This window comes from Micropterus dolomieu, linkage group LG04 (assembly GCF_021292245.1).
Source record: "Micropterus dolomieu isolate WLL.071019.BEF.003 ecotype Adirondacks linkage group LG04, ASM2129224v1, whole genome shotgun sequence".
Lineage (NCBI taxonomy): Eukaryota > Metazoa > Chordata > Actinopteri > Centrarchiformes > Centrarchidae > Micropterus > Micropterus dolomieu.
In genome coordinates, this window is record NC_060153.1 from 18,182,400 (window position 1) to 18,208,614 (window position 26,215).

The 26,215-nt window shown below is 39.3% G+C and overlaps 2 protein-coding genes and 1 non-coding gene across 3 annotated transcripts; 1 reads left to right on the plus strand and 2 right to left on the minus strand.

Annotated features, from left to right (window-relative positions):
- Positions 1 to 4,155: 4,155 nt before the first annotated feature.
- LOC123969711 (dromaiocalcin-1-like) lies at positions 4,156 to 4,476 on the minus strand. Its single transcript, XM_046047338.1, has one exon. It carries the CDS (start codon positions 4,474 to 4,476, stop codon positions 4,156 to 4,158), a length of 321 nt encoding a protein of 106 aa, XP_045903294.1.
- A 6,514-nt stretch (positions 4,477 to 10,990) lies between these two features.
- Positions 10,991 to 11,063, minus strand: trnar-ccu. The gene has a single exon. It is a non-coding gene; the product is annotated as a tRNA-Arg (tRNA).
- A 489-nt stretch (positions 11,064 to 11,552) lies between these two features.
- On the plus strand, positions 11,553 to 21,791 carry ttc26 (tetratricopeptide repeat domain 26). Its single transcript, XM_046048450.1, has 18 exons — positions 11,553 to 11,864; positions 12,018 to 12,161; positions 13,763 to 13,855; positions 14,031 to 14,145; positions 14,764 to 14,813; positions 15,172 to 15,317; positions 16,210 to 16,381; positions 17,317 to 17,391; positions 17,497 to 17,599; positions 18,206 to 18,261; positions 18,835 to 18,888; positions 18,981 to 19,044; positions 19,128 to 19,216; positions 19,501 to 19,584; positions 19,682 to 19,751; positions 20,011 to 20,117; positions 21,030 to 21,163; positions 21,434 to 21,791. The coding sequence occupies exons 1-18, from the start codon at positions 11,862 to 11,864 to the stop codon at positions 21,546 to 21,548; spliced, it is 1,674 nt and encodes a 557-aa protein (XP_045904406.1). The 5' UTR covers positions 11,553 to 11,861; the 3' UTR covers positions 21,549 to 21,791.
- The last annotated feature ends 4,424 nt before the right edge of the window (positions 21,792 to 26,215 follow it).

Below are 26,215 nucleotides of genomic sequence, written 5' to 3' on the forward strand. Positions count from 1 at the left end.
GGCCCTTTTATACAGGATCAATGCATCCTGAGAATGAAGTTTCTTGAGTTCTCTAAATGCTTTATTCCTGGCCTTTATGGCTTTACTACAGTTGTCATTCCACCAGGGTACACTCTTGGTCCGTTTAGTTCCTGTACTCTTAGGGATTGTTTCCTCAGCAGATTGAATAATCTCATTAACTATTGTACTATTGATTATGTTTACATCTGTCTGGTTCTCCTCTTTAAGTTTCCTGAATCTGTTTGTACTGATCTTTTGGATAATCATCCCAGTTAGCATTTCCCAATTTCCATCTGGGAGTTTTCTTTCCCTTATCATAAAAACCTTCAATGCCAACTTTAGTTACCACAGGGTAGTGATCACTTCCTACTGTGGTATGTTTGATCACGCTCCATGTGCTTAAACCTGCTATTTCACTAGACACCAGTGTTAAATCAAGTGTGTTTTGCACACTATTGTATCGTGTTCCTTCCCCATTATTAATACATACCAAACAGTGATTATCTATAAATTCTTCAACTGCTAAACCATTTAAATCTGTTTTATTGCTACCCCATAGTGAATTATGTGAATTGAAATCCCACACCATATCAAGTTATCTTGCAATAGTCCTCCAACATCCTCTAGTATATCTAAACTTATTTTCCCACAAGGATTATAGTAATTAACTATGCCAATATTACCTCTATTAGTCCATACCTTAACCGCAATTGATTCATAATCTGTGCTTATGTATAACCTTATAACTCATTCCATTTTGTATGAATGTCACAACTCCTCCACCGTTGCCAGAATTTCTGTCTCTCCTAACAGCAGTATATACCTTTATAATAAAGTCCAACTGTGGCTTTAACCATGTCTCCTGTATACAAATTATATCAGGTTTCTCTTCCAATTTATCAATATACTTTTTAAACTCTTGGGCATTTGAAATTAAGCTTCTTGCATTCCGCTGGAGTATAATTAGCACCATTAAGAGGATCCAACACATGTCTGAGATGACTGATTATCTTCATTAAGAATGTCTTTAACTGTTTCCCAGTGCAGCCCCCTCACATCAAGGTACTTCTCAGCTGATTTGACAATTATTTTGATCCTTTCATTTCGGCTTTTTGTCTGTGCTGAACAGTTGACTATATCTGCCATTACATTTACTGGAATCCCTGTAATAACTCCCCTGACCAATTTTCTGTCAGTCGTCAGAGAACATTGTACTTTCTTGCCATTTATTTTATTCATTCTGACTGCTTTTCCTTGTTGTACTCCATCCTTACATATAATTAGTAATGATCCATTTCGCAATATTTTAGCACTCCTTACCTCCCCGATTTCTTTACTTATGGATTTAGTTAGCTGTATTGGATTCCAATCGCAGAATGAAGCCCCATCTTGCACAAGTTTTACTATTGCCTTGAAATCCTCTCTCCTCCTTTCAGTTACAGTTACTCTCCCGTCATTATCACTCCCATCCGATCTTAGGCTCTTTTTACGCTTATTTTTCCTACCTGCTATATTCCACTTTTCATAACTCCCGCCACCTTCGTCCATCTCTCCTAACTCACTTCCTGAACCGTGACTTCCTTCTGCCATCTCTCGTCCAGTCACAGTCCTCCCTCTCTCGCTCTCAGACCGTCACTTTTTTTCTCTTCCGCTCAACCCCTCCTTAAGCTGATGATACACGGGACAACTTTTTGAGCAATGTTGCTGGGCAATCTTGCTAGGGGCAAGTCCGACTATGTTTTGAACAGATAGCGGCGGTGCGGGGCGGGTGGCGGAGTGGTGGGGGAAGGGGATTACGGTAATAATCTTTATTCATTATTCATTACGTAAGTGGTGTGTGCCTGGCTGAACATGATGGGACATTAACACATGATCATACTTAAGTCTTCACAGTTTGAAATCTCACCATATTTTAACCCTTTAACACACTGTATCCTACAATTACTTGACTATGATTAAATGAGGTTTCTATGAGTGTCATGTTTAAAATAACATTATATTTTACATTTTTATTGAAGCATTCATCATTCCCAAGGTAGAAGACAAAGCTGAAAAAATATCATAGCTGTCATAGCTCTACATTGAGAAAATGTTTAGGCTACTATACTGCAAAATAAAAGACAACTGAACAAATACTTCATAGAGTCATGTTTCATTTGCAGAAACAAAAAAAATCAGCTTTCAAATAAATGATTTTACATTACCATTTGTATAATTTTAGTACATTTGATCAATCTTTGTGTCCAAGCCCACAGTGTAAGTTAGTGGTTCAAAGGCATGTGGGTTTAAAAGCAAAATCAATAAAACTTTAGAAGGTTTAATTTATGATGCTGATAATAATTTATGTTCTAGCCAACTATGCAAATATGCATCAAGCTAGATTCCTGCTATTAGCTTAAACCCTTCTTTAACTGCTAGTTGTGATTGTGCTCACCTTTCTTTTGAAAAAAATTAGTTAGCAGTTATTTTCCTTAACTTTGCTTTCTTTTCTTTCATTCTCATCTTTTTTGGTACTTTGATTTACCTTTCTTGGGGACAGACATGACTGTCATAAAGCATATTGATACTCCAGCTGTCACTCTGCTCAATTAGACCGTTTAGAGATGAATCGTAGTGTGGGGGACAAAACCATTTTGTTTCTTTTGTGAAACAAAAAAAACAGGTGTCCTGTGTCAACCAGGTAATAATATATATTCTTTTTCAACCATTGCAAACTATAAAATAATACATTTTTGCAGCCAAGTGTAAATAGGAGGTCACACATTTGTTTCTGTCATTTCCAAAAGACAAACATTATTATTTACTGTTGACGTGAAACCCAAGTTCTAGTTCTGCTATACTTTACTATTTAACATACATTTCTGATTACTGTTCAAGTTATCACCACTTCAACTCTCACACTCAGATGCAGATAAAGTTGAATTTCTCCTGGCAGTCCCAGATCTCCCACAGTCCCTCTATGTAGTTAAAGCTTGACAATGTTTCCATGTTGGACACCGGTGGTCATGTCTCCTCCTTTGCGAGGGTCACCGTCTGCAGGTAAATTATTATAGTTGGGGATATTCGGTCTGTGCATGTGTTTGCTCAGACTGACTGATCTTTAATAAATGCCAAGAAGAGTTTCATTTTGCTTTATTTATAGACAGAAACTATAACAATAATCATCCACTCCAACCACCATATATTGGAAGTACAGCATCAAACATGTTATTAACAAACCACAGCATACATGTTGCCACTAAACATTGTCATAGAGCCACTAGATATGATTGTTACACAGCAAAAAACAGCCACTATAACCACAATATTTGAAACATTCTGTATGGAATAAAGCAACAACAACAGATGTCCACAAAGTCTTCCATCCTGTAAAAAGTTTGAAATTGAAGACAACATTTTTAAGGGTCACAGTAACATTTTTAAGGATTACAGTAATATTTTTTTATCAGCTTGACATTAAACTAGTCCATGCTCATTACATGATAAAGTTACATTGACTGCATTTAGCCGACGGGATATTGGCGTTCTAAACTGACTTGAAATACTGTATAATTGATAAAATCAAAATACTAACTTGAACTTGTCACAAATGGCAGTGATAGCAGAAAATATTTGTGCAAAACAGAAATTAAAAATAAATTTTAAAGCAATTTTAAAGATGTGAATTAGCATTTTAAAAATAAATCTAAGTTTTTACCTTTCAAACAAGGTTCAGATGTTGAAAACTTAAATGAAATGTTGTGGTGCTACAGAATCTCCCCACTACCTTGTGTTCTTTTGTTCCCCCCTTCCCTGTGTTTTCTGTCTGTCCTCCCTGTCTGTGTCTGTCTGGGCCTGGCTACACTCTCTGGCTCCAGCGGCGCACCTGGTCCTCATTCCACTAATCAAGCTCCTGCAGTATTTCAACCCCAGTCCTCCTCACATTCTTCGCCAGATCGTCGGTTAACCACATGTGGATCACACTACCTCCGGGAACCCTGCTGAACGCCACACCCCGCTCTGCACCTATCTTACCTGGACTTACTCTCCTCCTCCGTGTTCCCCATTCTGCCCTGTTGGACCTATCAATAAAACCCTTTTGTCACCCCTTCGAACTGTACCGAGTCTGCCTTTGAGTCCTCAAGTTTTTGCATTATGACATGAAATGAATAAGAATTAATAGCAGATGAAGTAGAGTTCCTCCTGGCAGTCCCGGTTCTCCCACACTCCCCCTCTGGTTAAAGCTCCACAGCGTGTCCATATTGGACACTGGTGGTCCTGATCTCTTTGGGTCCAGGCCTGGTGCAACATAGGGTCACCGTTCACCCACAGCCAGCGGTCCTCCAGGTAACGCAGGCCGATCCACACTCGCTCAGTGACGCTGTCTTTCTGGATTTCTTTCTGGGCCAGAAGGTGCTCGGTCTCAGAGACAAGGCTGGAGAGGTCAGTGTGATTCTTTCTGCAGTACTCCAGAGCCCCCTCCCATGTCATCTTCATCTTCACCACGGTAATATCGATGCAGTAAAAAGGTATTGGTATTGTTTCTTGATGATCGTTCCATTTTCCATTAAATAAGACTAGTGTACTGTTTTCAATGTTTAGATAGTTATCTGGTTGTCCTTCAGCCCAGTTTTGGTATGTAGCGTTTCCTCCTCCTGACCACTTCCAGGAAGTTTTGTTGCTGGGATCTCGGTAGAGACCGATCCATCCTCTAATCCATATATCGGTCTTTCCACCCATCTGTCCAACTGCAACTTTCACACCTACATCTGATTTGAACTTGTTTTGATCACTCTCACTATCAATAAAGGAAAGATCAGTGTAGTGTTGTGAACAATAATTCTGAGCAGAAGCCCACGTAATACTTTCTGAAACATAAACGTGTTTTCCTATATGTCCCTGAACAGCCGTACAAAGAAAAAATAAGATGATTTTCTTCATGGTCGTTGCTCTGTATCTTAAGCTGAGAATATTTTCTTTGAATGTTTCTTCTCTGTGATGGTTCCACTGAAGTCTTAATGTTAATGAAATGTATTTGCATGTCATTTGGTTTATTTGCACAAGCAAAGCACCTTCTTGGTAGACTTAACTCCCAAAGACAAAAACAAATGACTTATACAAAGATAAGCAATATTATACAGAATAGCTAGGTAGTTCACAACCAGGTGTTGCATGTGTGCTCCACATTTGTTGACACTTGGAGGAGTAGTATCATGGAGATGTCATCTGTATAAAGAAGAAGTAGGACAACTTTGAGCATCTTGTTTCCTGTTCATTAATATCTTCATTGAATGCTTGCACAATGAATACTTTTTAAGAAAATTTGTTTTTGCACAAAAAATTTTAAAAACATAAATTACAATTGATAAATACCACCTTCCTTTCCAGCTACCACTTCACTTTGCCTTTGAAGCACATCATGGTTTTGATTTTACTGAAATTGCTACTTTGGGTTAATTTAACACAAAGAGTTATCACTGTACAAGACTCACAATTAAGTTTTAAGTTAATAATTATTCATCATGTTGTCGTCAAGGCTGCTAATTGTTGATATGCTGCTGTTGGTTTTATGAGCTGAGGTGTTGAGAGCTTCACTGCTGATATTTCTGCAGCCATCCCAATACAGTGGAGGTCAATGGGAATTTGATGTGGTGTGATGTAAAAGCATTAAAAAAACTCATCCATAGTCATTCATATATAATTTATATTTTCTACCAAATAAATATATTTAACCTAATTCAATTCAACTTGAAGCTGACCTTATAAAGTTGTTAGAAAATAGTTGCCTAATTACGCATCCAGCAGACACAGAGCAACATTAGCATTCATTTGGAGTTGGGTTTCTGGTCACCCAGTGAATGTTTAATGTTTAATGTCTAATGTGCACTCTATTTTAGTTTAATTTAGGTCCCCAACATTTTCTGAATAAAATATTTAGCCTGCAGCTGTTTCTTTTTTGCTGAGAACAGATTCCTGCTGCTGCTGGAAACAACACTGAGTGTTTAGAGCAACAACATAACGCTTACATTTAGACAAGGGTGCACACAGTGAATCCCAAAGTCACCACTGGGCAGATGTTGAAAACTTAAATGAAATGAATAAGAATTAATAGCAGATGAAGTTGAGTTCCTCCTGGCAGTCCCGGTGCTCCCACACTCCTCCTTTGGTTAAAGCTCCGCAGCATATTCATACTGGACACTGGTGGTTCTGATCTCCCTGGGTCCAGGCCTGGTGCAACATAGGGTCACTGTTCACCCACAGCCAGCTTCCCTCCAGGTAACGCAGGCCGATCCACATCTGTTCAGTGATGGGCAGTTGATGTGATGAGCCACTGTGCCATTCAGACCATCCACAGCCTTCCCAACAAATGATAACATACATATCAGTCCAGCTATTTGGTTCACCGGTATCCCACAGTATGTTTGTTGCATCTCCTCCTCCTGACCACTTCCACTGTATTACAATGTAGGGCCAGACCCCGTAGAGTTTGAGGTCGTTGTAGAGTCCGATCCAGAACTTATGAACTTTCCCAGTTGTTGCATTTTTCAGTCTCTCTTCTTCCCACCATGTAGTGATGGGGGACAGATCAGTATAAGTAGCTCTGCAGTACTGTTGAGCAATCAGCCATTCGCAGTTTATGTCCACATATACGTGCTTTCCAAACTGTGCCGACATACTTAAAGTAAAGAGCATTTTCAAAACCACAATCCTCATGGTGGTGAAGTTTGCACATAGTTGTAAGGCGTGTTCTGTTCGAGGTGAAACCTGTGTTTCAATTTGGTCGCTTTTCTGTTGTCTCCTCACATAAGTCAGTGAATAGGCAACCTCGAGCTGTGTCTAGTGTCAATAAAAATTATGCAAAATTAAGTTGACATATCATCTGCCCAGGTCAGTAGGACATTGAGACACAGACCATGTCACTGCAAGATCTTTGGTTTGACTCTAGCAGGGGACCTTTGATGTACTGTATGTCAAGGAACCTCGCTCAATGTGATTCCTGTCTGTGTCAACTGTTACTTCTCCTAGTGCCCTGTTGGCAGAACAAACTGTCTACAGTGTGCAGTTGTTTCATCGGTCCAATTTATGTGACAATCATGTCAATTTTAACATGCTATTTGCATTTACTTAGCTTCACAGTATAGGGCTGGCCTCGTTGTTGCAGTCCAGCCAAAAATAATGGGAAAATCTGATGCAGTAAATACTGTAAAATCTATTTGAGTTTGGGTGAAATTCTTTAGTGATATGGTTGCCTTTTTGGCACATACCCCTAACTGTCAACAAAAGGCACAGGCATATTGTGAAAATAAAGGTTGAACTGGGTCATATTGATGCTGTATTTTGTTGTCCTTTGTGTAATGATTGAAAGACTATATTAATTTGACAACAAGCTGTGATGTTTGATGGAAATGTTTGCTTTTGTTTCATGTTTTTAATGTTTTTTATGTGTTGGCCAGTAACTTTCAGTGTAGGCCTGTGCGTGAACAGTTTTGAAAATGTAACTTCTGAATGGACAAATGTGTGTGAGAAAAACAGTGACAGGGTTTTAGTGTCAAACTTTCAAGCACTTTGCATTAAAATCACCAAGAGCTTGCAGGAGCCCCTCAATTCAATAATCAGTAGAGGCTATACAGCGGGTTAACAAAGTTGTGCGTGACTGCCAGAAATCATGCTCTGACACTGATTTAACTAAATTTGCTAGAGATCAGCAGAAGTCAGTGAAGCCTGCATGTTCATTTGGGCATCAATACGTGACGGCACGTTCTGCTTAAACTCAACACATCCTGCCCGACTCCGATCAACTTCCATAACCTAAGTCAAATGCTTTTCTGTAATGTTTAGGCAAAACGGTGAACCTGTGACCCATCAGATTCTGTGAGTTAAGAGCATTGATGGAGAAAAAAAAAAAAAAAAAAAACACTGGTTGAAAAGGTATGTACAGGTGAGATGTTAGGGCCCTACAGACAAACTTTTGCACACCAGTTTCTGCTACTCACCAGTCACGTTTTGACAAAATTTAAGCCTACTGATTTCAGTGCCTGCCTTATGTCATTTTTTAAGCATACAGTTTAGTGTTTTTTCCCCCCTAGTAGTAAACACAAGAGTAGTGAGATTATGTTTGCTATACTTCCCATTTGCCTCTGTGAAAGCCTGATACTGATGTTTTCATAGACACATTTGTTCATAGCTGAAAATTGTTTGCATGTTTTTATAAACGTGACCTCAGATTATAGTGCAACATCCAAATAATATTACCCAATGATAGTTTGAATTTATTTCAGACCTATCGAGTTACCTGTTGGTGAGCAGCTTCTGAGAGGAAAGTCACTGATTTGCACAAGGAAATACATTTTCCTACAGAAGACACCCCTGTGACATATTGGTGGATGTGTCAGTGGGAACTGAACCTGGGTCTCATGCCAAAGGCATACATCTTATCCACTGTTCCATCACCACCAGCCAACCATCCATTTGAATAAATCGAGAAGCTCACTCATAAGCTACATAAGTGCATTTCAAACATTTTTGCCAATTTAAATGTTTTGATATTACCAAATGTAGAGTGTCAATGCAAGCCGTTATTAGAATATCATGCAGCATAAGTCAGTAACTACGGGCCCTATTGCCGGCAACACCACAGTTGCCCCTGTTTTTTTTTCCCCCCTCTCTTGCAGCCAATTTTGTTTGAATGGCATGATTGCTGGTTTGCAGGTGTGCTCTGCTAGTCTGCTTGTTCATCTAGCTAGAGTCTGGTCATCTTGTCACATGATCAAATAGACACTTGTTTTGAGACTGGGCCACAACATAAGCCACACATTACCCAGTTATCAACAATGCTTACGCTGATACGCAATACATGTGACACGAATACCAAAAAAAAAATAAATAAAAAATGCCTGTCAGGGTGTAGAGTAGGAGGTTCCAAAGGTACATTTACTATTGTCATTGGGCGCATCGGTTAGAATATATTGAAGTAAGCGAGGAAACTTGGAACGTCCTTTGAACAACATTTTATTTCTGCATTTGTCAACATAATCAGGAAAAATAAGAGACACATAAGTTGTTCAATCTGAAAGAAAGCAAACATAAGATTAGAAACTAAAGTAACATGTCCATTTCAAGGAAATAAGAAAAGACAAACACCTAAGCTTTTCATAAACATAGGATAAAACTAGAGTAAATTAAACTTCTCTTACCTGAACTGCCACCCCATGTGGAAGTGAAAGAGTGAATGAAAGGGAGTGCAGTCCTTAAATAGTGTGAACAGGTGAACTCAATCAAGTCAATTAGGAGGAATGAAAGATGTCTATGAAGATTCTCAGTCATCCAGGACATAGTTATCCAACGAAGGCTAAAATCAAGGGCAACTGGACTTGGTTGAAGATACTGGAAGACGTTTCGTCCCTCATCCAAAGGACTTCTTCAGTTCTGACTGACTGGCAGGGAAACGCAGCTATTTAACCTTGGCCAGGGTCATCGATACCGCTGGTTCGTTAGTGTGAGGGACGAAACGTCTTCCAGTATCTTCAACCAAGTCCAGTTGCCCTTGATTTTAACCTTCGTTGGATGAGGAATGAAAGGTGAAAGCGGGAGCCAATCAGTGATGAGAAAAGGAACTAAAGGAAGTGAGGTAGGTGAAAGGAAGTGAATAAAAATAAAGATAAATTGAGGATCTTTACTACACGGGGCATATCGCAGCACGCCCTTCAACAAAAGCTCACAGATAGCACAACTTTTTATTTAGATTAAACAGCCCAAATTCTGTACGATGAATTCTTATTTGTATTTTTTTGTATTTATTATTTGCTAAGATTTCAGTGATTTGTCTAGAAATCCAACCCTTTGTCTAATCCTAGGTGAGATAGCTAAGGTAAGCCCAAATTCATCAGAGAATAGTGAATTGTTTTGGGAAGTCAGGATTTGCAATTGCAAGATTTTTTTTAACACCCAAGTTATCTTACTGCTGCCTGCCTAATGTCACTGGGGAGCATGCAGTAGATTCTCATTTCACCATATAGTACCCTACATTCCAAACCATGGCATCTAAATTAAATCATTGTTTTTGGGATTAAGTGTTGGTATTGTAATCGGAATGCTATGTATTTTCATTCTGTGTAGGTAGATGGTGGAACAGTACTGAAGTGAACATACCATTTTCTTAGATGAGAACAGATTTTATTTAATGAATATGCTGCATTAACAGAACAAATGATGCATTCTTTGCATTTGAACATTTATACATGCACATTTTACTTAATCCTTATGTAAATAAATGTGTACTAAATAACATTTCTTTATATGAAATAAAACCTCAGTGATTTAGGTTATGAAAGACGCTTGCAGTATATGATTAGCATTAGCAAATTTCTGTTGGTTTTTTTGTTTGTTGTTGTTGTGTTTTGTCTCCACTCTGCTTAACTAAGGATGTATAGTAAGACATGTAATATCATATGGAGATACAGGACTAGATAAAAAAGACTATTTGGCTTATTTGGCTCTTCAGCTCTCTTTTCATCTATAGATATATATGTCAGTGCAGCACTGTGTAATATCCACAAATAAAAAATGATTTTAAAAAAGTGTTATTAGACATGATTATTGCGTTGTGCATTTGAAAATAATGACCAGCTTACAAAAACAATGTATTCCAAAAATGTTAATACATTATTGGTGGCATTTTATTACAACTTTGGTCACATTATTACAATATTGGGAAATAATAACATTATCAGGTCCTGCAAAAATTAGGTTAACCTAATAATGTAATACAATTTATTACATTGGTTAAGACATTTTATTACATTATTGGGAAGTTATTACATTATCAGGAAATTATTACATCATGGGTATTACAATCCCTCTTGTCTACTTTAGTTTGAAACACTTCTATTCACGGTTCATCACAAATTGTAGGTTGAGTGTACGAACAAGAAGAAGTTTATAACCTTTTAACATGGTTTGCATGCACTACCTACTACAACTATTACAAGTATACCCTTCTTTTAAAACATTCCACCCCAGATGGGACTCGAACCCACAATCCCTGGCTTAGGAGGCCAGTGCCTTATCCATTAGGCCACTGGGGCCCTTACGTTCACCATCTCATAAAATAGATAGGTAATTACATAACGTGTACAACAAAAAATCCTACATTATGTAATAATGCACATAACTGATTGACGGATGTATTTTGTGTATCATGAATGAGAACTGTCCATAGACTGTATATAAAAAGGAACTGTCAAAATATTCAGTGTCGTGCCGCAGCACCGTCTCTCTGTTCCGTTGCTAAGCAACAAAGAACACGCTACTGAGTCAAGTTTAGGACAGAGGAGACGAGCTGTTTCCTGTTTGACTACAAAATAAATGTCACTCGTGAGCGCTATTCTATATTGATTGCGATATCCGAGCTTTTCCTTCAAATGCCATCTCCATCTTGGGTTTCGGCCAGCTCAGAGTTTCAGACACATCAACGCTTCACCCTAAATATGTGTTTAACTGCCTCCCTACATTTTACGTCCTTTCCCTGTGCTATTAATTTGAAAATATGAGAACGGAAGAAGTTCCATGTGCTGCGTGTAAACTATCAACTAAGCTAACGTTATCCACAATACTGCACATAGCAAAACTCTCCTGATGATAGTGGAAAAAAAACTTATGAAACTATCATTTTATCACGGCCATGCAAGTCGTAAGAGAATTCAGTTTAATGACAAAATGAAACGAGGTAGCTAAGACTAACATTAGGTAGCAAACGTAACGGCTAGCGGTCAACGTTAAGCTAACAATTTGTGTTTTCATATTAGGGGACACCCGACGTTCCCTAGGTTAGTAATAAAAAGTCTTAGCTAGGTAACTTACCTCTTCAAGAAAGACTCGTCGACATGGTAAGTTCACGTTTTTGCGTAACTCATGCCAGGACTATTACAACGCTTTAGCAGTCTCATAAGTTAACTTGTGTTTTGAAACTGTCGTGCATGTTGGCCGCAATCCGCTGAAAGTTTTGTGATAACTTGAGAAAATGTTGTACCCCTTGGCAGATCCTCTCTCGCATGAAGCCAGCCGTGGGAGGAGAGACATCGGTGAGCATTAGTGAGAAAAATAAGAAAAACAAGACAAAGGTTCCGAGCTTGGATGAATACCTGCAACAGAGAGACTACCTCGGCGCCTTGACGCTGCTGGAGGTAACTTACTGTGCTTAACACGACACATAACCTAAAAGAAACACGCAATCCAAATCACGGGTTAGTAAAGATAATAATTGCGCTACAGCCACTAAAAGGCACATGTTAAAGATCCCATGCAGGTATGGATTCATGGATCCCAAGTAATTGAATCCTTACCAGCTCTGTGTGCTGCACTGCAGCTGACGGACATCTGAACAATTTGTTAGAAAACATCAACATGATCCCAAAAGGGCCTAATAAAGTGTCACATCATAAGGGCCTAATAAAGTGTCACATCATAATTATTATAATACAAGTTCTATAAATAATATCACAGTTGGATTATAATAACAGAACTGCACTTGGTTTAATTCAAAAGTAGTAAATGGTAAATCTCCTTTTAAAAAGACAATGGAATCCAATGAATGAAGTCCAGTCCATCATCAATTCTTCATATATATCCAAATTCAAGATGGTAGGGGTAGGAGGAAGGAGCAGGAGCCAGGGAAGCTTGGAGGATGTGTGGTTAAGTAACGTTACAGTGGTTCTCAAAGGTTTTTACGTCATTGACCCCTCTACTGACACAAATTAGACCACTAACCCCCATTTGATAAGATTTTGTCCCAGGGTCCCCCATCTGATAGGATTTTTCTTTTAGATGTTTTATTACAGAAAGTGGATGAAACCATGACCAAAATAGTGATACATTTTGTCAGTGTGTTACTTATGGATGCAATTATAGAATTAAAGAATTGTGGTTAATATATTACGTTTTAAATGTGCAGTGCTTTCTTTTAAATAACAATCCAGTCAACTTTTTGCTGGGGAACCCCTGAGGATCCCCAAACCCCACTTTGAGAACCACTGGTGTAGTAGATGTGGTCAGAGTAGGCACATTACACTATAGAGAGATTAGCTAGATTGTTAACTACTTTTTCATTGTTGTATTAGAGGTAGACTGGTAGACTATTGCAGATATATTGGTATTGGTGTCTATGTTGGCTGAGAAGATATTGAGGTGCAGAATTGGCAAAGTAGGTTTGAGGTCATTTAAAAACACTATTACATAGTTTCTTTTTCCACTGTAAAATGCCTTAGTGTTTATCTTGGTCACAAAAACAAACACAACATATAACAAACCTAAGGGGCTGTATCGAGATTGTTTTTGTATGTTTAAAAAAAATGTATATTGGCAAATATATTATTATTTTTAAAGCTAGATTGTGGGACTTTTACGTGTTTGCCAGAGCTAAAGGTGGAGCAACATAGCAACAGCAGCAACTCAGGATGCTTATACGTCATAGGCATATCGACAGTGTTGTGTAATTACTGTCACTGTCAGAAGGGGGAGACAAAAGTTTCACACTGCAGGTTTGAACTCCCACATATCAATATTGGTATAGTAGTATAGTATATAGTTTGAATAGCTTGGCTGGCTAAGATAAAACCACTGGGCTAACGTTCCTCTGTGGCTGAACAAATTATTTCACAGAGGTGCTACCTATTTTCTTTCTGTCATACCCTGAAATTAAAGTTTCACAAATAGAATCACTCCCATATCTATGCTACAGACAACACCGTGCTGCTTTACTGCTGATGTCTTGCTGTGTCATCTGTAGTTTCAGAGAAGTATTGGCGAGAAAGAGGAGCATGCGGACCTCTGGATTGGCTACTGCGCCTTTCACTTGGGTGATTACAAGAGAGCTATGGAGGTATGTGTGTCTGAATGATATATAAGATATGTATAGCTAGGTAAACAGCCTTTCACATAAAGTACCCTAAATGCTATATTTAAATAACCAATAACGAATACCTGTTGTAGAAATGGATAAGGATGTTGGTAGGGTCTGATCACATTTGTAACGCTTCCTTATCATGTTCTGACAGGAGTACAAGTCTCTGACGATGAAGCCTGAATGTCCTGCTGAGGTGTGGGTCCATCTGGCCTGTGCCCTGTTTTTCCTGGGGCTCTACAAAGAGGCAGAGGATGCTGCATCAAAGGGTAGGCTTTCCAACTGAATACATTTGTAAATTCCTCCTTTGTACTAGGAGGATGTGCTAACCACTTGACCTACATTTTGTACAATGTTGCTTGGGAAACATCCTTCTTGCTTAGCAGCACACTGTTAAGCATTTGATTTTCTCTAGCTCATCAATACATGCAACAAAATATAGTATGCACCTATTCTGCCAACCAAATATACCATACATTAATATTATTATTATTGGTTTATTTTCAATTAAGTACTCATTCATGCAATTTCAGTTAAAAAACACACAAATTTAGTAATTGTGTACCAGGTTTTATTCAAGAAGTCTACTAATTACTTGCAAGCTTTTATTGTGAAGCAGCTGGTATTATGAAGACTTTCTCGCAGCTTCAAGTACATGAAGAAAATGAGTAGATTTAGCAGACTTTTAAATGGGTTTGCTGTAGACTTTCAGTTCCAATTAATTCACTCCTCCGTTACTGTGTACATTCTTTGTGCCAGATCACATACAATGCTGTTCAGTCAGTTATGTGATTGCTAAGAGCAAGGTTATGATGTTAATGAATTGTGCCTCTTATTCTCATGTGGTTTGCTGTCAAACTAAATTTGGCATCTCTTGCTCTCTGCAGCTCCAATGTCCCCTCTCCAAAACCGACTCCTCTTCCACTTGGCTCACAAGGTTGGAAAACTATTATGTAATATTTTATAATTGTGTGTATTCTTTCCCTCTCTGCCTTCACAGGATCACTAACAATTCACTGCTGAGCAACCCTCCACTGTAGATACAGGTTTATGTATGAGAAAAATACTGTAGTCATGTCATACAATACTGATGTTATAGTTTTATTCCATCTCGTTTCATCTGAGCTCAATAGTGAGGACATCTTTGTGGTATTTCCACCGTTTGTGTAGATTTTCTGTACATTTCACCATCATATCTCAACACAGACCTGATAAAATCCCTCGTGTTAGCTTTTTTACCTGCGTTGTGTCTTGAGATGTGTAGTACAAGTATTATTATTATTATTGTGTTTCAGTTCAACGATGAGAAGAAGCTGATGGGTTTCCACCAGAACCTGGAGGATGTGACAGAGGATCAGCTGAGCCTGGCATCCATCCACTACATGCGCTCCCACTACCAGGAGGCTATAGACATCTATAAACGCCTTCTACTGCAGAACAGGTCTGTGCTCTGCCCCGCATTTTACTCTCTTAAATTAATTTCACAGTGCTGCTGCACTTGGGTGCACGTGCCACCCCAGCACCACCTTGACAGGTGCGAGTTGTTAATGGAGGAATGTTAGATAGTGTCAGTGCAGCGGACCTGCTGAGCTAGCTTCCTCTAATTCTGCATGGTGCAAGGGTAAGAAAATGAAAGACTTTGATTTCAGTAGATATCCTGTACCACTTCTCTCAGAGATCGATGCATGGCTTTGTGGTGGGCTGAGGTGCATCTGAGGTATTTTACGAGGTTGACAGCAGCTTTAGTTGAAGGCCTCTCGAGCAGCTCAGAGCACATTTTTTAAATGCACCTTAGCCATACTACCATAACTACTACTTCTTCTGAATGATAACGACAAAATGCCGAAAATCAAAATAGGGTTTTGCTAAACATTGCGTATTTCCCTCTGAGAAGATTGTATTAAAAGCATGAGCCCATTTTCTCAAAGCCTTGATGCTGATGTATTTTTCCTGTGCTCACTTCATGTCTGTTTTTTTTGTAGTTTGTGGGATTTCAATAAAAATATATAAAGATATTTGTTATTAAAATATTTACTAATAATAAGATCTGTCTTAGCTGAAATGCTGTTGAAAATTAACTGTAAGTAAATTTACATTGCTAAAGATTCTACCAACTGTACCACAGGTAACTTTTGAATTAATTCTTGGTTTAATTATCTGATGTAAGGAATAATTTAATAACATCTGTAAACACGCTACTATGTCAAGCAATACAAGACAATAGTGAGTTTTTTTAAAATTCACGTAAGATTTGCAAAATTTCCTGTTCTAAATGGCATATACTGTATTTGTGGATTTGAAAGAAAATCCTCTTATTGCATCTTGTCTTTCAGAGATTTCCTGGCCCTGAAAGTTTACGTGGCTCTGTGTTACTACAAGCTGGACTACTATGACGTGTCCCAGGAGGTGTTGGCCGTGTACCTGCAGAGCATGCCTGACTCCACTATTGCCCTCAACCTCAAGGCCTGCAACCACTTCAGACTCTACAATGGCAAGGCAGCGGAGGTACTGAGTGTTCGATTGCTGCATGTCCTTCCTGATATTTTAGTTGTTCTTCATTGTGACGCATTTTCCACATTTCACAGACACGTTTGTGGCTATATCTCCACACACCAACAGACTGACAAGTAATAAAATGGCAAGTACAGTTGAAACCGCTTACTGTGACCGGTTACAGTGATCAACTGCTTATATGCTGCAAAAAACTTGGGACAGAATGATTCCTATACAAATACTGTTTAAATAATTTGTTTATAGTAATCAAATAGTCTGCTTACTGTGTTCATTATGTGTCTTTCATACATGAAAACATATGGGGGGAAAATCTGAATATTTTATGAATTTGTTTGGTCCGGCACTGATGGCCTCCAGTTTTTTTTCAGGCCTGTTGAAAATTTAGAAACTGTAACCACCACCGAGCTGTGGATTAGCAGATTATTTGCACTACTGACGTTACTGTATTTGTGAACAGCACAGTACTGTTTTAGGTTACAGCCTAATTATAATTTGAACTACAGTAAGCTATATTTTCTATGCAGTACTGTATTGTATTACTTCTACAGCTAGAAAAAAATGAGTAAATAGTGAAGCTGTCTGTTTCATTACTTTATATTCATGTAATAAAGATGCAAATGTCAATAAGATGGTAATCTGCATGAGAAGTAAAGAATAAAAACAATAATCATTCGCTTATAGTGATCAATTTAAGTTAACAGCTCACAGTACTATAACTATGTGAGAAGAAACTAATTAAATATATTCTCAGTGCTGTCAATGCACAGGATCTGTGTTTTTATTGGAAATCTTTGTTTTTTAAATATTATTTATTTATTAGCCCATCATGCACCATTACAGTTGAGCTGCTTGCCCTTTTCATTTCTTCGGGCGAGAGTAACTGGTGGTAGGTTTGTGACTTATGTGTGCACTCTCCTCCCTCTTAGGCTGAGTTGAAGAACCTAATCGACATTTCCTCCTGCTCCTTTGAGTTTGCTAAGGAGCTTATCCGACACAACCTGGTAAGCTCCTCACAAGCTCTAACTGTGTAGGTGTGTGCGAGTGTGTGCACTAGTGACTCACATGCTACCACTCCACACTCTGAATCTGTCCGCTGTGTACTGCAGGTGGTGTTTCGTGGCGGGGAGGGGGCGTTGCAGGTGCTGCCTCCTCTGATCGATGTGATCCCTGAGGCCAGACTCAACCTGGTCATCTACTATCTCAGACAAGGTGCGTCATGGAGTTGCAGGTCTCTGAAACACGCCAAACAGATCTTTAGACCTTTTTTCACAAATGCAATCTACTATAGTCATCCAAGATAAGTTATAAATACAAAAACACAGTATTTCTTACAAACGTACTGTATAATACGTTTAAAGTAAACTAAAAATGATGAAACAGTATACAACACAAGGAAATCCCACTCTTTCCCTTTATTCTCATCTAGTCCTCATACTGTCACATTTACCATGTAACATTTAAAGGGATAGTAAGCGGTTGAAATCCAAAACACTTATTGTTGAATTCAGCAAATATTTCCTCATCCGGTTTTCCTACTCAGCCCTAGCTCTGTAAATGGAAAACAAAGATAGTGGTCCAGACCTTCCCCACAACATTGTTCCAGCCATCAGCAACAGGTGGCATTTCAACACTGGAGAAACCTCAGAGATTTGACATTATGGGGGGCGGAGCTTCTGACGGGAGGGGTGCATTTGTTTGGCATTTGAGTTCAAATCTCAACAATTCCTCTGCAGAATTATTTACTTCTCCCTTTAAAGTAAACACAGCGTTCCTGTTGCAGCTCCGGGATTCACATGTTCCATTTTACATTTCCAGATGATGTCCAGGAAGCATACAACCTCATCCAAGATTTGGTGCCCACTACGCCTCAGGTAATGATTCAAAGCGACGTTGAGTTTTAATATGATATTACACTTCTTTTCTTTTAAGGGCGATGTGCTAAATTTCATTCCAGCGTGAATGTAATACAGTAGCTGTGTTTAACTACAACCAGTGCTTGTATTGACCCGTTTGCGTTCAACGGTTTAGAGGTTATGATCTTTTACAGGAATGAAAAAAAAAATCATGCCGGATTAAATGAAGCCTATTAATAAATCTCTTCTCCTCGCTAACTACACTTGAGAGTTCCTGAAGAGTCTCTTCTTTTACGTGACCAGTTCTTTTATCTTCAAAAGCACCTTGATGTCGCTTCGATCTGAAAGCATGTGAAGTGTTTGGTTTTTTACCTCTTTGTGCATTTGTTTTACTTGTTACTCGTTTGCAAAAAAAGATTAAATGATGGGTACAAAGTTGTTAAAAGAAGTATTTCACTTTTACCCACAAGTGAATTATTGCTTTTAAGTGTGTTTTTTCATGTTTCCTGTCAACGTTGCCTTTCTCCCTTTTTAAATTCTAGACAAGGGAGCCTATAATGTTTTTTTTACGTTGATCCTTTATTTTCCCAGGAGTATATTTTGAAAGGAGTGGTAAATGCTGCATTGGGACAGGAAATTGGATCAGTGAGTATTTCTGTTCAATAAATACTTAATCACAAACACATTTGTTCACAGTGAGTCCGAGAAACATTTGTTATTGCACTTTTATGTTTCAGAGGGATCACCTGAAAATTGCTCAGCAGTTCTTTCAGTTGGTTGGAGGCTCGGCCAGCGAATGCGGTACATTGAGTTGAAATTTGATAAATATGATCTTTTACAGCAACACTGTGTGAGCATGTGTGTAACATGTTTTTCACTTTCAGATACTATTCCTGGCAGACAGTGCATGGCGTCCTGCTTCTTCCTCTTGAGACAGTTTGAAGATGTTCTCATATATTTAAACTCAGTCAAGGTTAGTGTTCTCTCAGTACAAGGCATGCATTATACGGTGTATTCCTGCGAAGAGGCGCAGTGGTATTTTTTTATTGTGGTATCAGTATGTAAGTGGGAGTTGAAAAAAAACCTCCCACACACTGGGTGTTAGGTGTCACTTCAGATGACAAGTGGTGCTTTACAGATGCAGAGCATTTATTCACGTTTGTGTTTATGTGCACTTACTGACAAACAGTTCACACTTTGATGCACTTTTGTTTAGACGTATGGATACTTAACCTTTCTGCGCCTTTCTTTTTGCAGGGTTACTTCTATAATGATGATACGTTCAACTTCAACTATGCTCAGGCTAAAGCAGCCCTCGGCAACTACAAAGAAGCAGAAGAGGTACCTTACTTCAGCATACGCCTGCACAGCTGCTTTTTACAGACATTGATTAATTCTGACAAGTTGTTGACTGGACTGATTTTATTCTTTCTTTCAGGTTTTTCTGCTGATTCAGAGTGAAAAGATCAAGAATGACTATGTGTACCTCAGCTGGCTGGCACGATGCTGTATGTATAGAAGTCGTACAGATTCAGTCAAATAGCACAATTCAGATTTCTGGCCTCTAGAATTTAGGGTCACCCTTGCACTCTTGCTGGTGTCACGCTCAACAGCTCTAAGAAATGGATATCTCCATCCTTTCTCGGCTTAATCCATATCAATTAAACCTGCCCACAGGCGTTTCATATATCCCAAATCAGAACCTATAAAGTTGCTGAGACTGCCTGTGAATGATGGATCATTGAACACTTGTCTTGTTCTTGTCAGACATAATGAACCAAAAGGGTCGGCTTGCCTGGGAGCTCTATCTGAAGATGGGCACTTCCTCTGATTCCTTCACTCTGCTGCAGCTCATTGCCAACGATTGCTATAAGGTGACATCATCTTCTGTATCATCTGCGGTGACTGCTTAAATCGGAAATGTATGAATTATTGCTGAAACAATTAAGTCAATTAATCGCCAATCATTTTGATAATAAATTCACTGTTTAAGTCAAGAATCAGGCACCACATTCTCTGCTTCTCTAATGTGAGTTTCACTGTTTCATATTGTTACATATTGAATGTCTTTCAGTTTTGGACCCGTGGTCAGACAAAATTTGTCACCATGAGTTCTGGGAAGTGATTTACATTTTTCACAATTTGTTTAAAAAATGATTCATTGAAAAATAATAGATGAATAAATATTAAATAGTCCTAAATTGCAGCCATAGTATCAATGTTTATTTGTTATTTTCCTCTGAATTTAAGTATCAGGCTGTAACTGATGATTACATCTATTATACAGATCATTTTCTTGATTATTATACAAATTTCCAGAGTCCAAGGTGACACCTTCAGATGTCTTGTGTGTCCAACCAACAATACGCTCCGATCTAAGAAGCTGGCACCGTCAGACTTTCGCTTTAGAAGTGACTCAAGGAAACGATTGTCAAAATAGTTGCAGATTATTATATGTCACTCGACTAACTCTATTTAAGTACAATTGCACCAATTTCTTCATCTGGCTGTTTCTTTGTTAAAATACCATCATTTATTGTCGTGTATGTGTAAGTATGTGTTGTTTATTCCTGCGCTACAAAATTCTAAGGCATACCCATTTCCTGAACTCAAATATATCAATTGTGTGTATATATAAACCTGATTCTAATTCGACACCTTAGTGGAGAAATATCACACTTAATTCTCTGCCTGCCTGTTTTTGTGATATTTTTCTCTAACCATTTGGCCTTATTGGGATGTCAATATTGCCTGCTAGTGCTCATGAGCCCAGCCTGTTTTTTCAGATGGGCCAGTTCTACTATGCAGCCAAAGCCTTTGACGCACTGGAGAAACTGGACCCAGGCTCCAACTACTGGGAAGGCAAGAGAGGGGCGTGTGTCGGCATCTTCCAGCTCATACTGGCGAACAAGGAGTCCAAGTATGTTTGTCTCTTTTTCCTGTGCAATAATGGTGGTCTTGATTTTATCATTACACGTTTAACAATGTTTTCCTATTTTTTTTTGTTGTTGTTGCAAAACATTCGTCAAAGTAGTCCCTGTCATCATCAAGTAAAATTGAATAAGATCTGGACTCGCATATCAAACTTCTGGGGTCTGCTCGAGTGGGTGTGATCGCTAAATAAAAGAAACATGAGAGATGGCATTCCTGATCTAATCTTGTTTCCTGACATATCCTGTTTGTGTTCTAGGGAGACACTTAAAGAGGTGGTGTCCCTGCTGCGAAATTCAGGAAACCCGCAGGTTGAATACATCATCCGAGCTTTGAGGAAGTGGGCCAAAGACAACAGAGTGCTGCTCTCCTGACAGGCTTCGGCACTGAACTTCAGCTTACTACATCCAGAGTAGCAACATTATGCAGACGTCAGCCGTCATAATAGTGCATTTGGTCATTCCACTTAAATTAATTGTATAAATGATAGCTATGCCACATGAAGCAAAGAAATATCTAACTACTATCTCTGCTATACTGTAGTGTTTTGTATTGAAAATATGAAAGTTTTGCAATTCAAATGTTCTTGTATATTTGTATTAAAATGTGTCTATGTATTTTTTTGACTTTCATGTTATCAGTGGTTGATTTGAATGAATTTTAGTGCAGCAGCTGACAACTTCTTTTCTTTTTTGTCTTTTTAAGCAATACAAAAATACACATTTGCAGAACAAGAAAGAATGGAACATATTAAGATAAAGTAAAACTGACAAGGGACAGGGACAAGATATGAGCATATCTGTAAGAGAAAGGAGCAAGACAAAACAAATTATACAAATTATCAAAAACAACATTTACTATTTTATTAACAAGAGACAAAGTGAAATGTTTTTTGCCATTTAAATTTTCTGATTTCTATTCATCTCTCGTATGAATGACATTAACAAAATTAAGCAGAAATTAATGAATAGACATGTCTGTTAGTCCAATTCCATGTATGAATACCCATAAAATGTAAAAATTTAATAAATATTATTTTTGACTAGGTCCAGAGATGTAAATGGGGATATATATTTTCAGCTTGAGCTGTGTCCCAATTTCATATTTCATCTAAGCATGTTTGCTTACTGCAGTATGCAGTCAAACAATAACAAAATTTAGAATACTAAAATAAGTAGTAGGCAGTATCAAACTAAACAACTCTTGGAGGGAGCAAGGGAGCCGCAGCGGCTCTACTCTGAGCTCCTCGCGGATGGCCGAGCTTCTCACCTTATCTCTAAGGGAGATAACAAAAAAAGGGAGATCTTCTCCGACACCCACTGCTTTGCATTTGCCACAGCTGAGGCTGCAGCCCTTCGGGACCGTCGCTATCTTGCAACCGCCTCCAGAGTCCTCCGACACAACAAATCCTGGAAGGCCTCCTTCTTCAGTCGGAGGGCTTCCCTGACCACCGGTGTCCACCACGGTGTTCGAAGGTTACCGCCCCTTGAGACACCTAAGACCTTGAGACCACAGCCTCCCGCTGCGGCTTCAGCAATAGAGGCTTTGAACATTGCCCACTCATGTTCAATTTCCCCAACCTCCACAGGGATACCAGAAAAGCTCCACCGGAGGTTTGAGTTGACTACCCGTTTGGGCTTACTGGGTCTGTCCAGAGTCTTCCCCCACCCCCTGACCCAACTCACCACCAGATGGTGATCAGTTGACAGCTCCGCCACTCTCTTCACCTGAGTGTCTGAACCATGCGGCCTCAAATCAGATGAGACGATTCCAAAATCAATCATCGATCTTTGGCCTAGGGTGCGCCGGTACCACGTAAACTTATGAGCATCCTTATGCTCGAACATAATGTTTGTTATAGACAATCCATGACTAGCACAGAAGTAAAACAACAAACACCAACTCGGGTTCAGATCAGGGGGGCTGTTCCTCCCGATCACGCCTTTCCAGGTATCTCCATCATTGCCCACGTGCGCGTTGAAGTCTTCCAGCAGAACTATGGAGTCCCCTACTGGAGCCCCATACAGAACTCCATTCAGGGTCTCCAAGAAGGCTGAGTACTCTGAACTGCTGTTTAGTGCATATGCACAAACAACAGTCAGAGTTTTTACCCCACTACCCGAAGGCGTAGAGAGGCGACCCTCTCGTTCACAGGAGTAAACTCCAACATAGCAGCGCTCAGCCGGGGACTTGTTAGTATCCCCACACCCGCCTGGCGCCTCACACTTTGAGCAACTCCAGAGAAGAATAGTGTCCATCCCCTATCAAGGAGTACGGTTCCAGAACCGAGACTGTGCGTGGAGGTCAGGCCCACCAGATCTAACTGGTAGCGCTCCATCTCCCGCACAAGTTCCGGCTCCTTCCTCCACAGAGAGGTGACGTTCCATGTCCCCAGAGCCAGCCTCTGCCGCCCGGGTCTGGTCCGTGGAGGCCCCTGACCTTCACTGCCACCCATGTGGCAGCGCACCCGACCCCTGCGGATCTTCTGATGGATGGTGGGTCCAAGGGATGGAGAGGGGGGTGCCACGTTGCTTATTCGGGCTGTGCCCGGCCGGGCTCCGTGGCAAACCCGGGTCTGGGCCTGGCTCCAGAAGGGGGCCCCGGGCTTCCTCCAGGCAGGGTCTCTCCTCCTCTTCCTTGTCGTTTCATCAGTGAACCATTCTCAGTACATTTTTTTGTTGTTTTCAATTTATATATATATGTATATTTACATTAAGATTTTTATAGTTTTTGGTTAAAGTAGTAAAATGCTAGATTAGTATGTTTGGGGTAAATTATAGTGATTTCACACCATTGGGGGGGGGGGGGGGGGGGCATTTACCCCCATGTGGAAAATGATTTTCTCCTCAAATTTACATTTGATTAGATTCTAATTAATTTCACAACTGTAGGCATTTATTTTACTTTAAATTATGTTACCCTAAGCATGGCCATCTCCAAGATACAAAAAAACCCTATAAAATATTATTTTATGTGTCAGGAAATAGACATAGAGCGTAGAGGGGGTGTCTTACCCCACTCTACCCTATTTGACAATGGCATGTCAAAGTTGCAGTTTGATTAACATGCACTGGTGAAATGTATGACTTCCTGATAGAATGACAAGGTTTAAGGAGTACTCCATGGATTTAGTATTGCACTTCTGTAAAGTCAAACAGATTTTTTTTATGAGAGACAATTTAAAACAAGAATGGTCTCAATCAAAGCAACATAGGCAGAGAAATGCTGAATTTCAGTCATTAGTGTAAGTCAAGCCTCAAAAACACAAGGTCCTACAATTCCCAAAAGGCCTCACTTTTCAAACTTATTGCTCCATTTGTAATGCAGACTTTACGTTAAAAAGTTTCTTCTTCAGTTCTCAGGGCCAGACTTGACAGAGCCCCTCCAGAGCAACAGAAGACATTATTTTCACGGGCTGACAGTATATTCTCATTAAGCTGGTTAAATTTGTAAGTGCATCTTTTCATTCCTGGTCACTTCCCCACAGTGAGGAATACAGATGATTCATTTTACACTTGTATCAGATCAGATCAGTAAGTCCAGGTATTGGTATCGGGACTGAAAAAGTCAGATCGGTGCATTCTTAATTAAAACACAGTGTACTGTAGGTGACCACAGAGCAGAAGGAGGTGAAACAGGTTGTTATTCAGCAGAGTAACTGGCTGTGTGTGTAGCCAGTCACAGGCGGGGACTCTGTGGCAACAAATTTCATTTTCTATACTCATGCAACGTTAATTTAGATACCACTGTTGTCATCAACCTAACTATTTATGTTTGGATGTTTCACTGTGGACAGAGGTCTCCATAGGTGTCATTTACACTGGGGACGCTGGGGACATTTTTTGAAAGGACTGATTTTGTCCCCGTCACTTTTTGAAAGGACTGATTTTGTCCCTGTCACTTTTTGATAGCATTGAGAGCTTTGAGAAAGTTTTATTTGCACAATAAGAAAACATGCAATGCAATTAAAATATAGAAGGAACAAATGTGCACTGAGGAAAAATAAGACACATAATCTACAAAACAAACTAATGATTATAAAATGACCCAAAAATGTGCACCAATCAGTAACTTCTTGACACCGTTTCTTTTTGGCCAGGTTTCGGTTCTCTCCCTGTGAACAAAACAACAGAGTAATAAAGACCAAATCATGTCTGTGTTCACTCAGCAGGGATAATATTAAATGAAAAACGCTGATCTGCAGGTGAAATATATTTGAAAGCAAGAATGCCTGAGAGCTGCACTGCATTGTATTATATTCTATTTTTCTATTTCGAATTTTCACCTTTCACCTAAATTTTGTGTTTCCCTTTACATAAATAAATAAATACATTTTCACTATACATTGGTGCAGAAACTTTCATCAGTATGCAGGAAATTATGTGTTTAATGCTCAAAATTTCCTGGGGGAGGGCCCCCTCACTGCCTGCTCATATATTGTGGCATCAAAGATTTATTCAGAACACTGTTTAAGATCTAATCATCTTGTTGTCACGAACCCTACTGCACATATCGTGACGTCTTGTGAGCTAAGTGTTTCTTCACACCACTTTTCGACACAAAGTGACGCCCTTGGAGGTCTCTATGAAAATGACCTGATAATGCTAATGTGGACGATGTTTTCAAATTTAGACAACTTAAAGTAGACATTGTATTCCTCGTGACGATTTAACAACTGATACTCTGAAAAATCTCTGTGCTCTTACAATTGCAAATTTGTCTACTTGACAGGACTTGCCACATTGCACAGAGGGCTGCAGGTGGGGGGTTAATTGGGGCCCAACAGCAAAAAGTTGCCCCGGTGCTTTCTAACAGGTTAATCCAGCCATGGTTTCTACTGCAGAAGTACAGAAAATAGAAGCATCAATGTCAAATGTTGAATCTATTCACACAGTTTATTGTAATGAGGAGCATGGCTGCTGAACTGTACCAACAGGTGGCTTTTAGTCTGTCATCAGATGTGTTGGGGTGGTTAACTGAGACAGCCAATCATCTGGCTTTCTGTCTTCCATTTAGTATTTGATGTTTTGAGTGTGTGCTG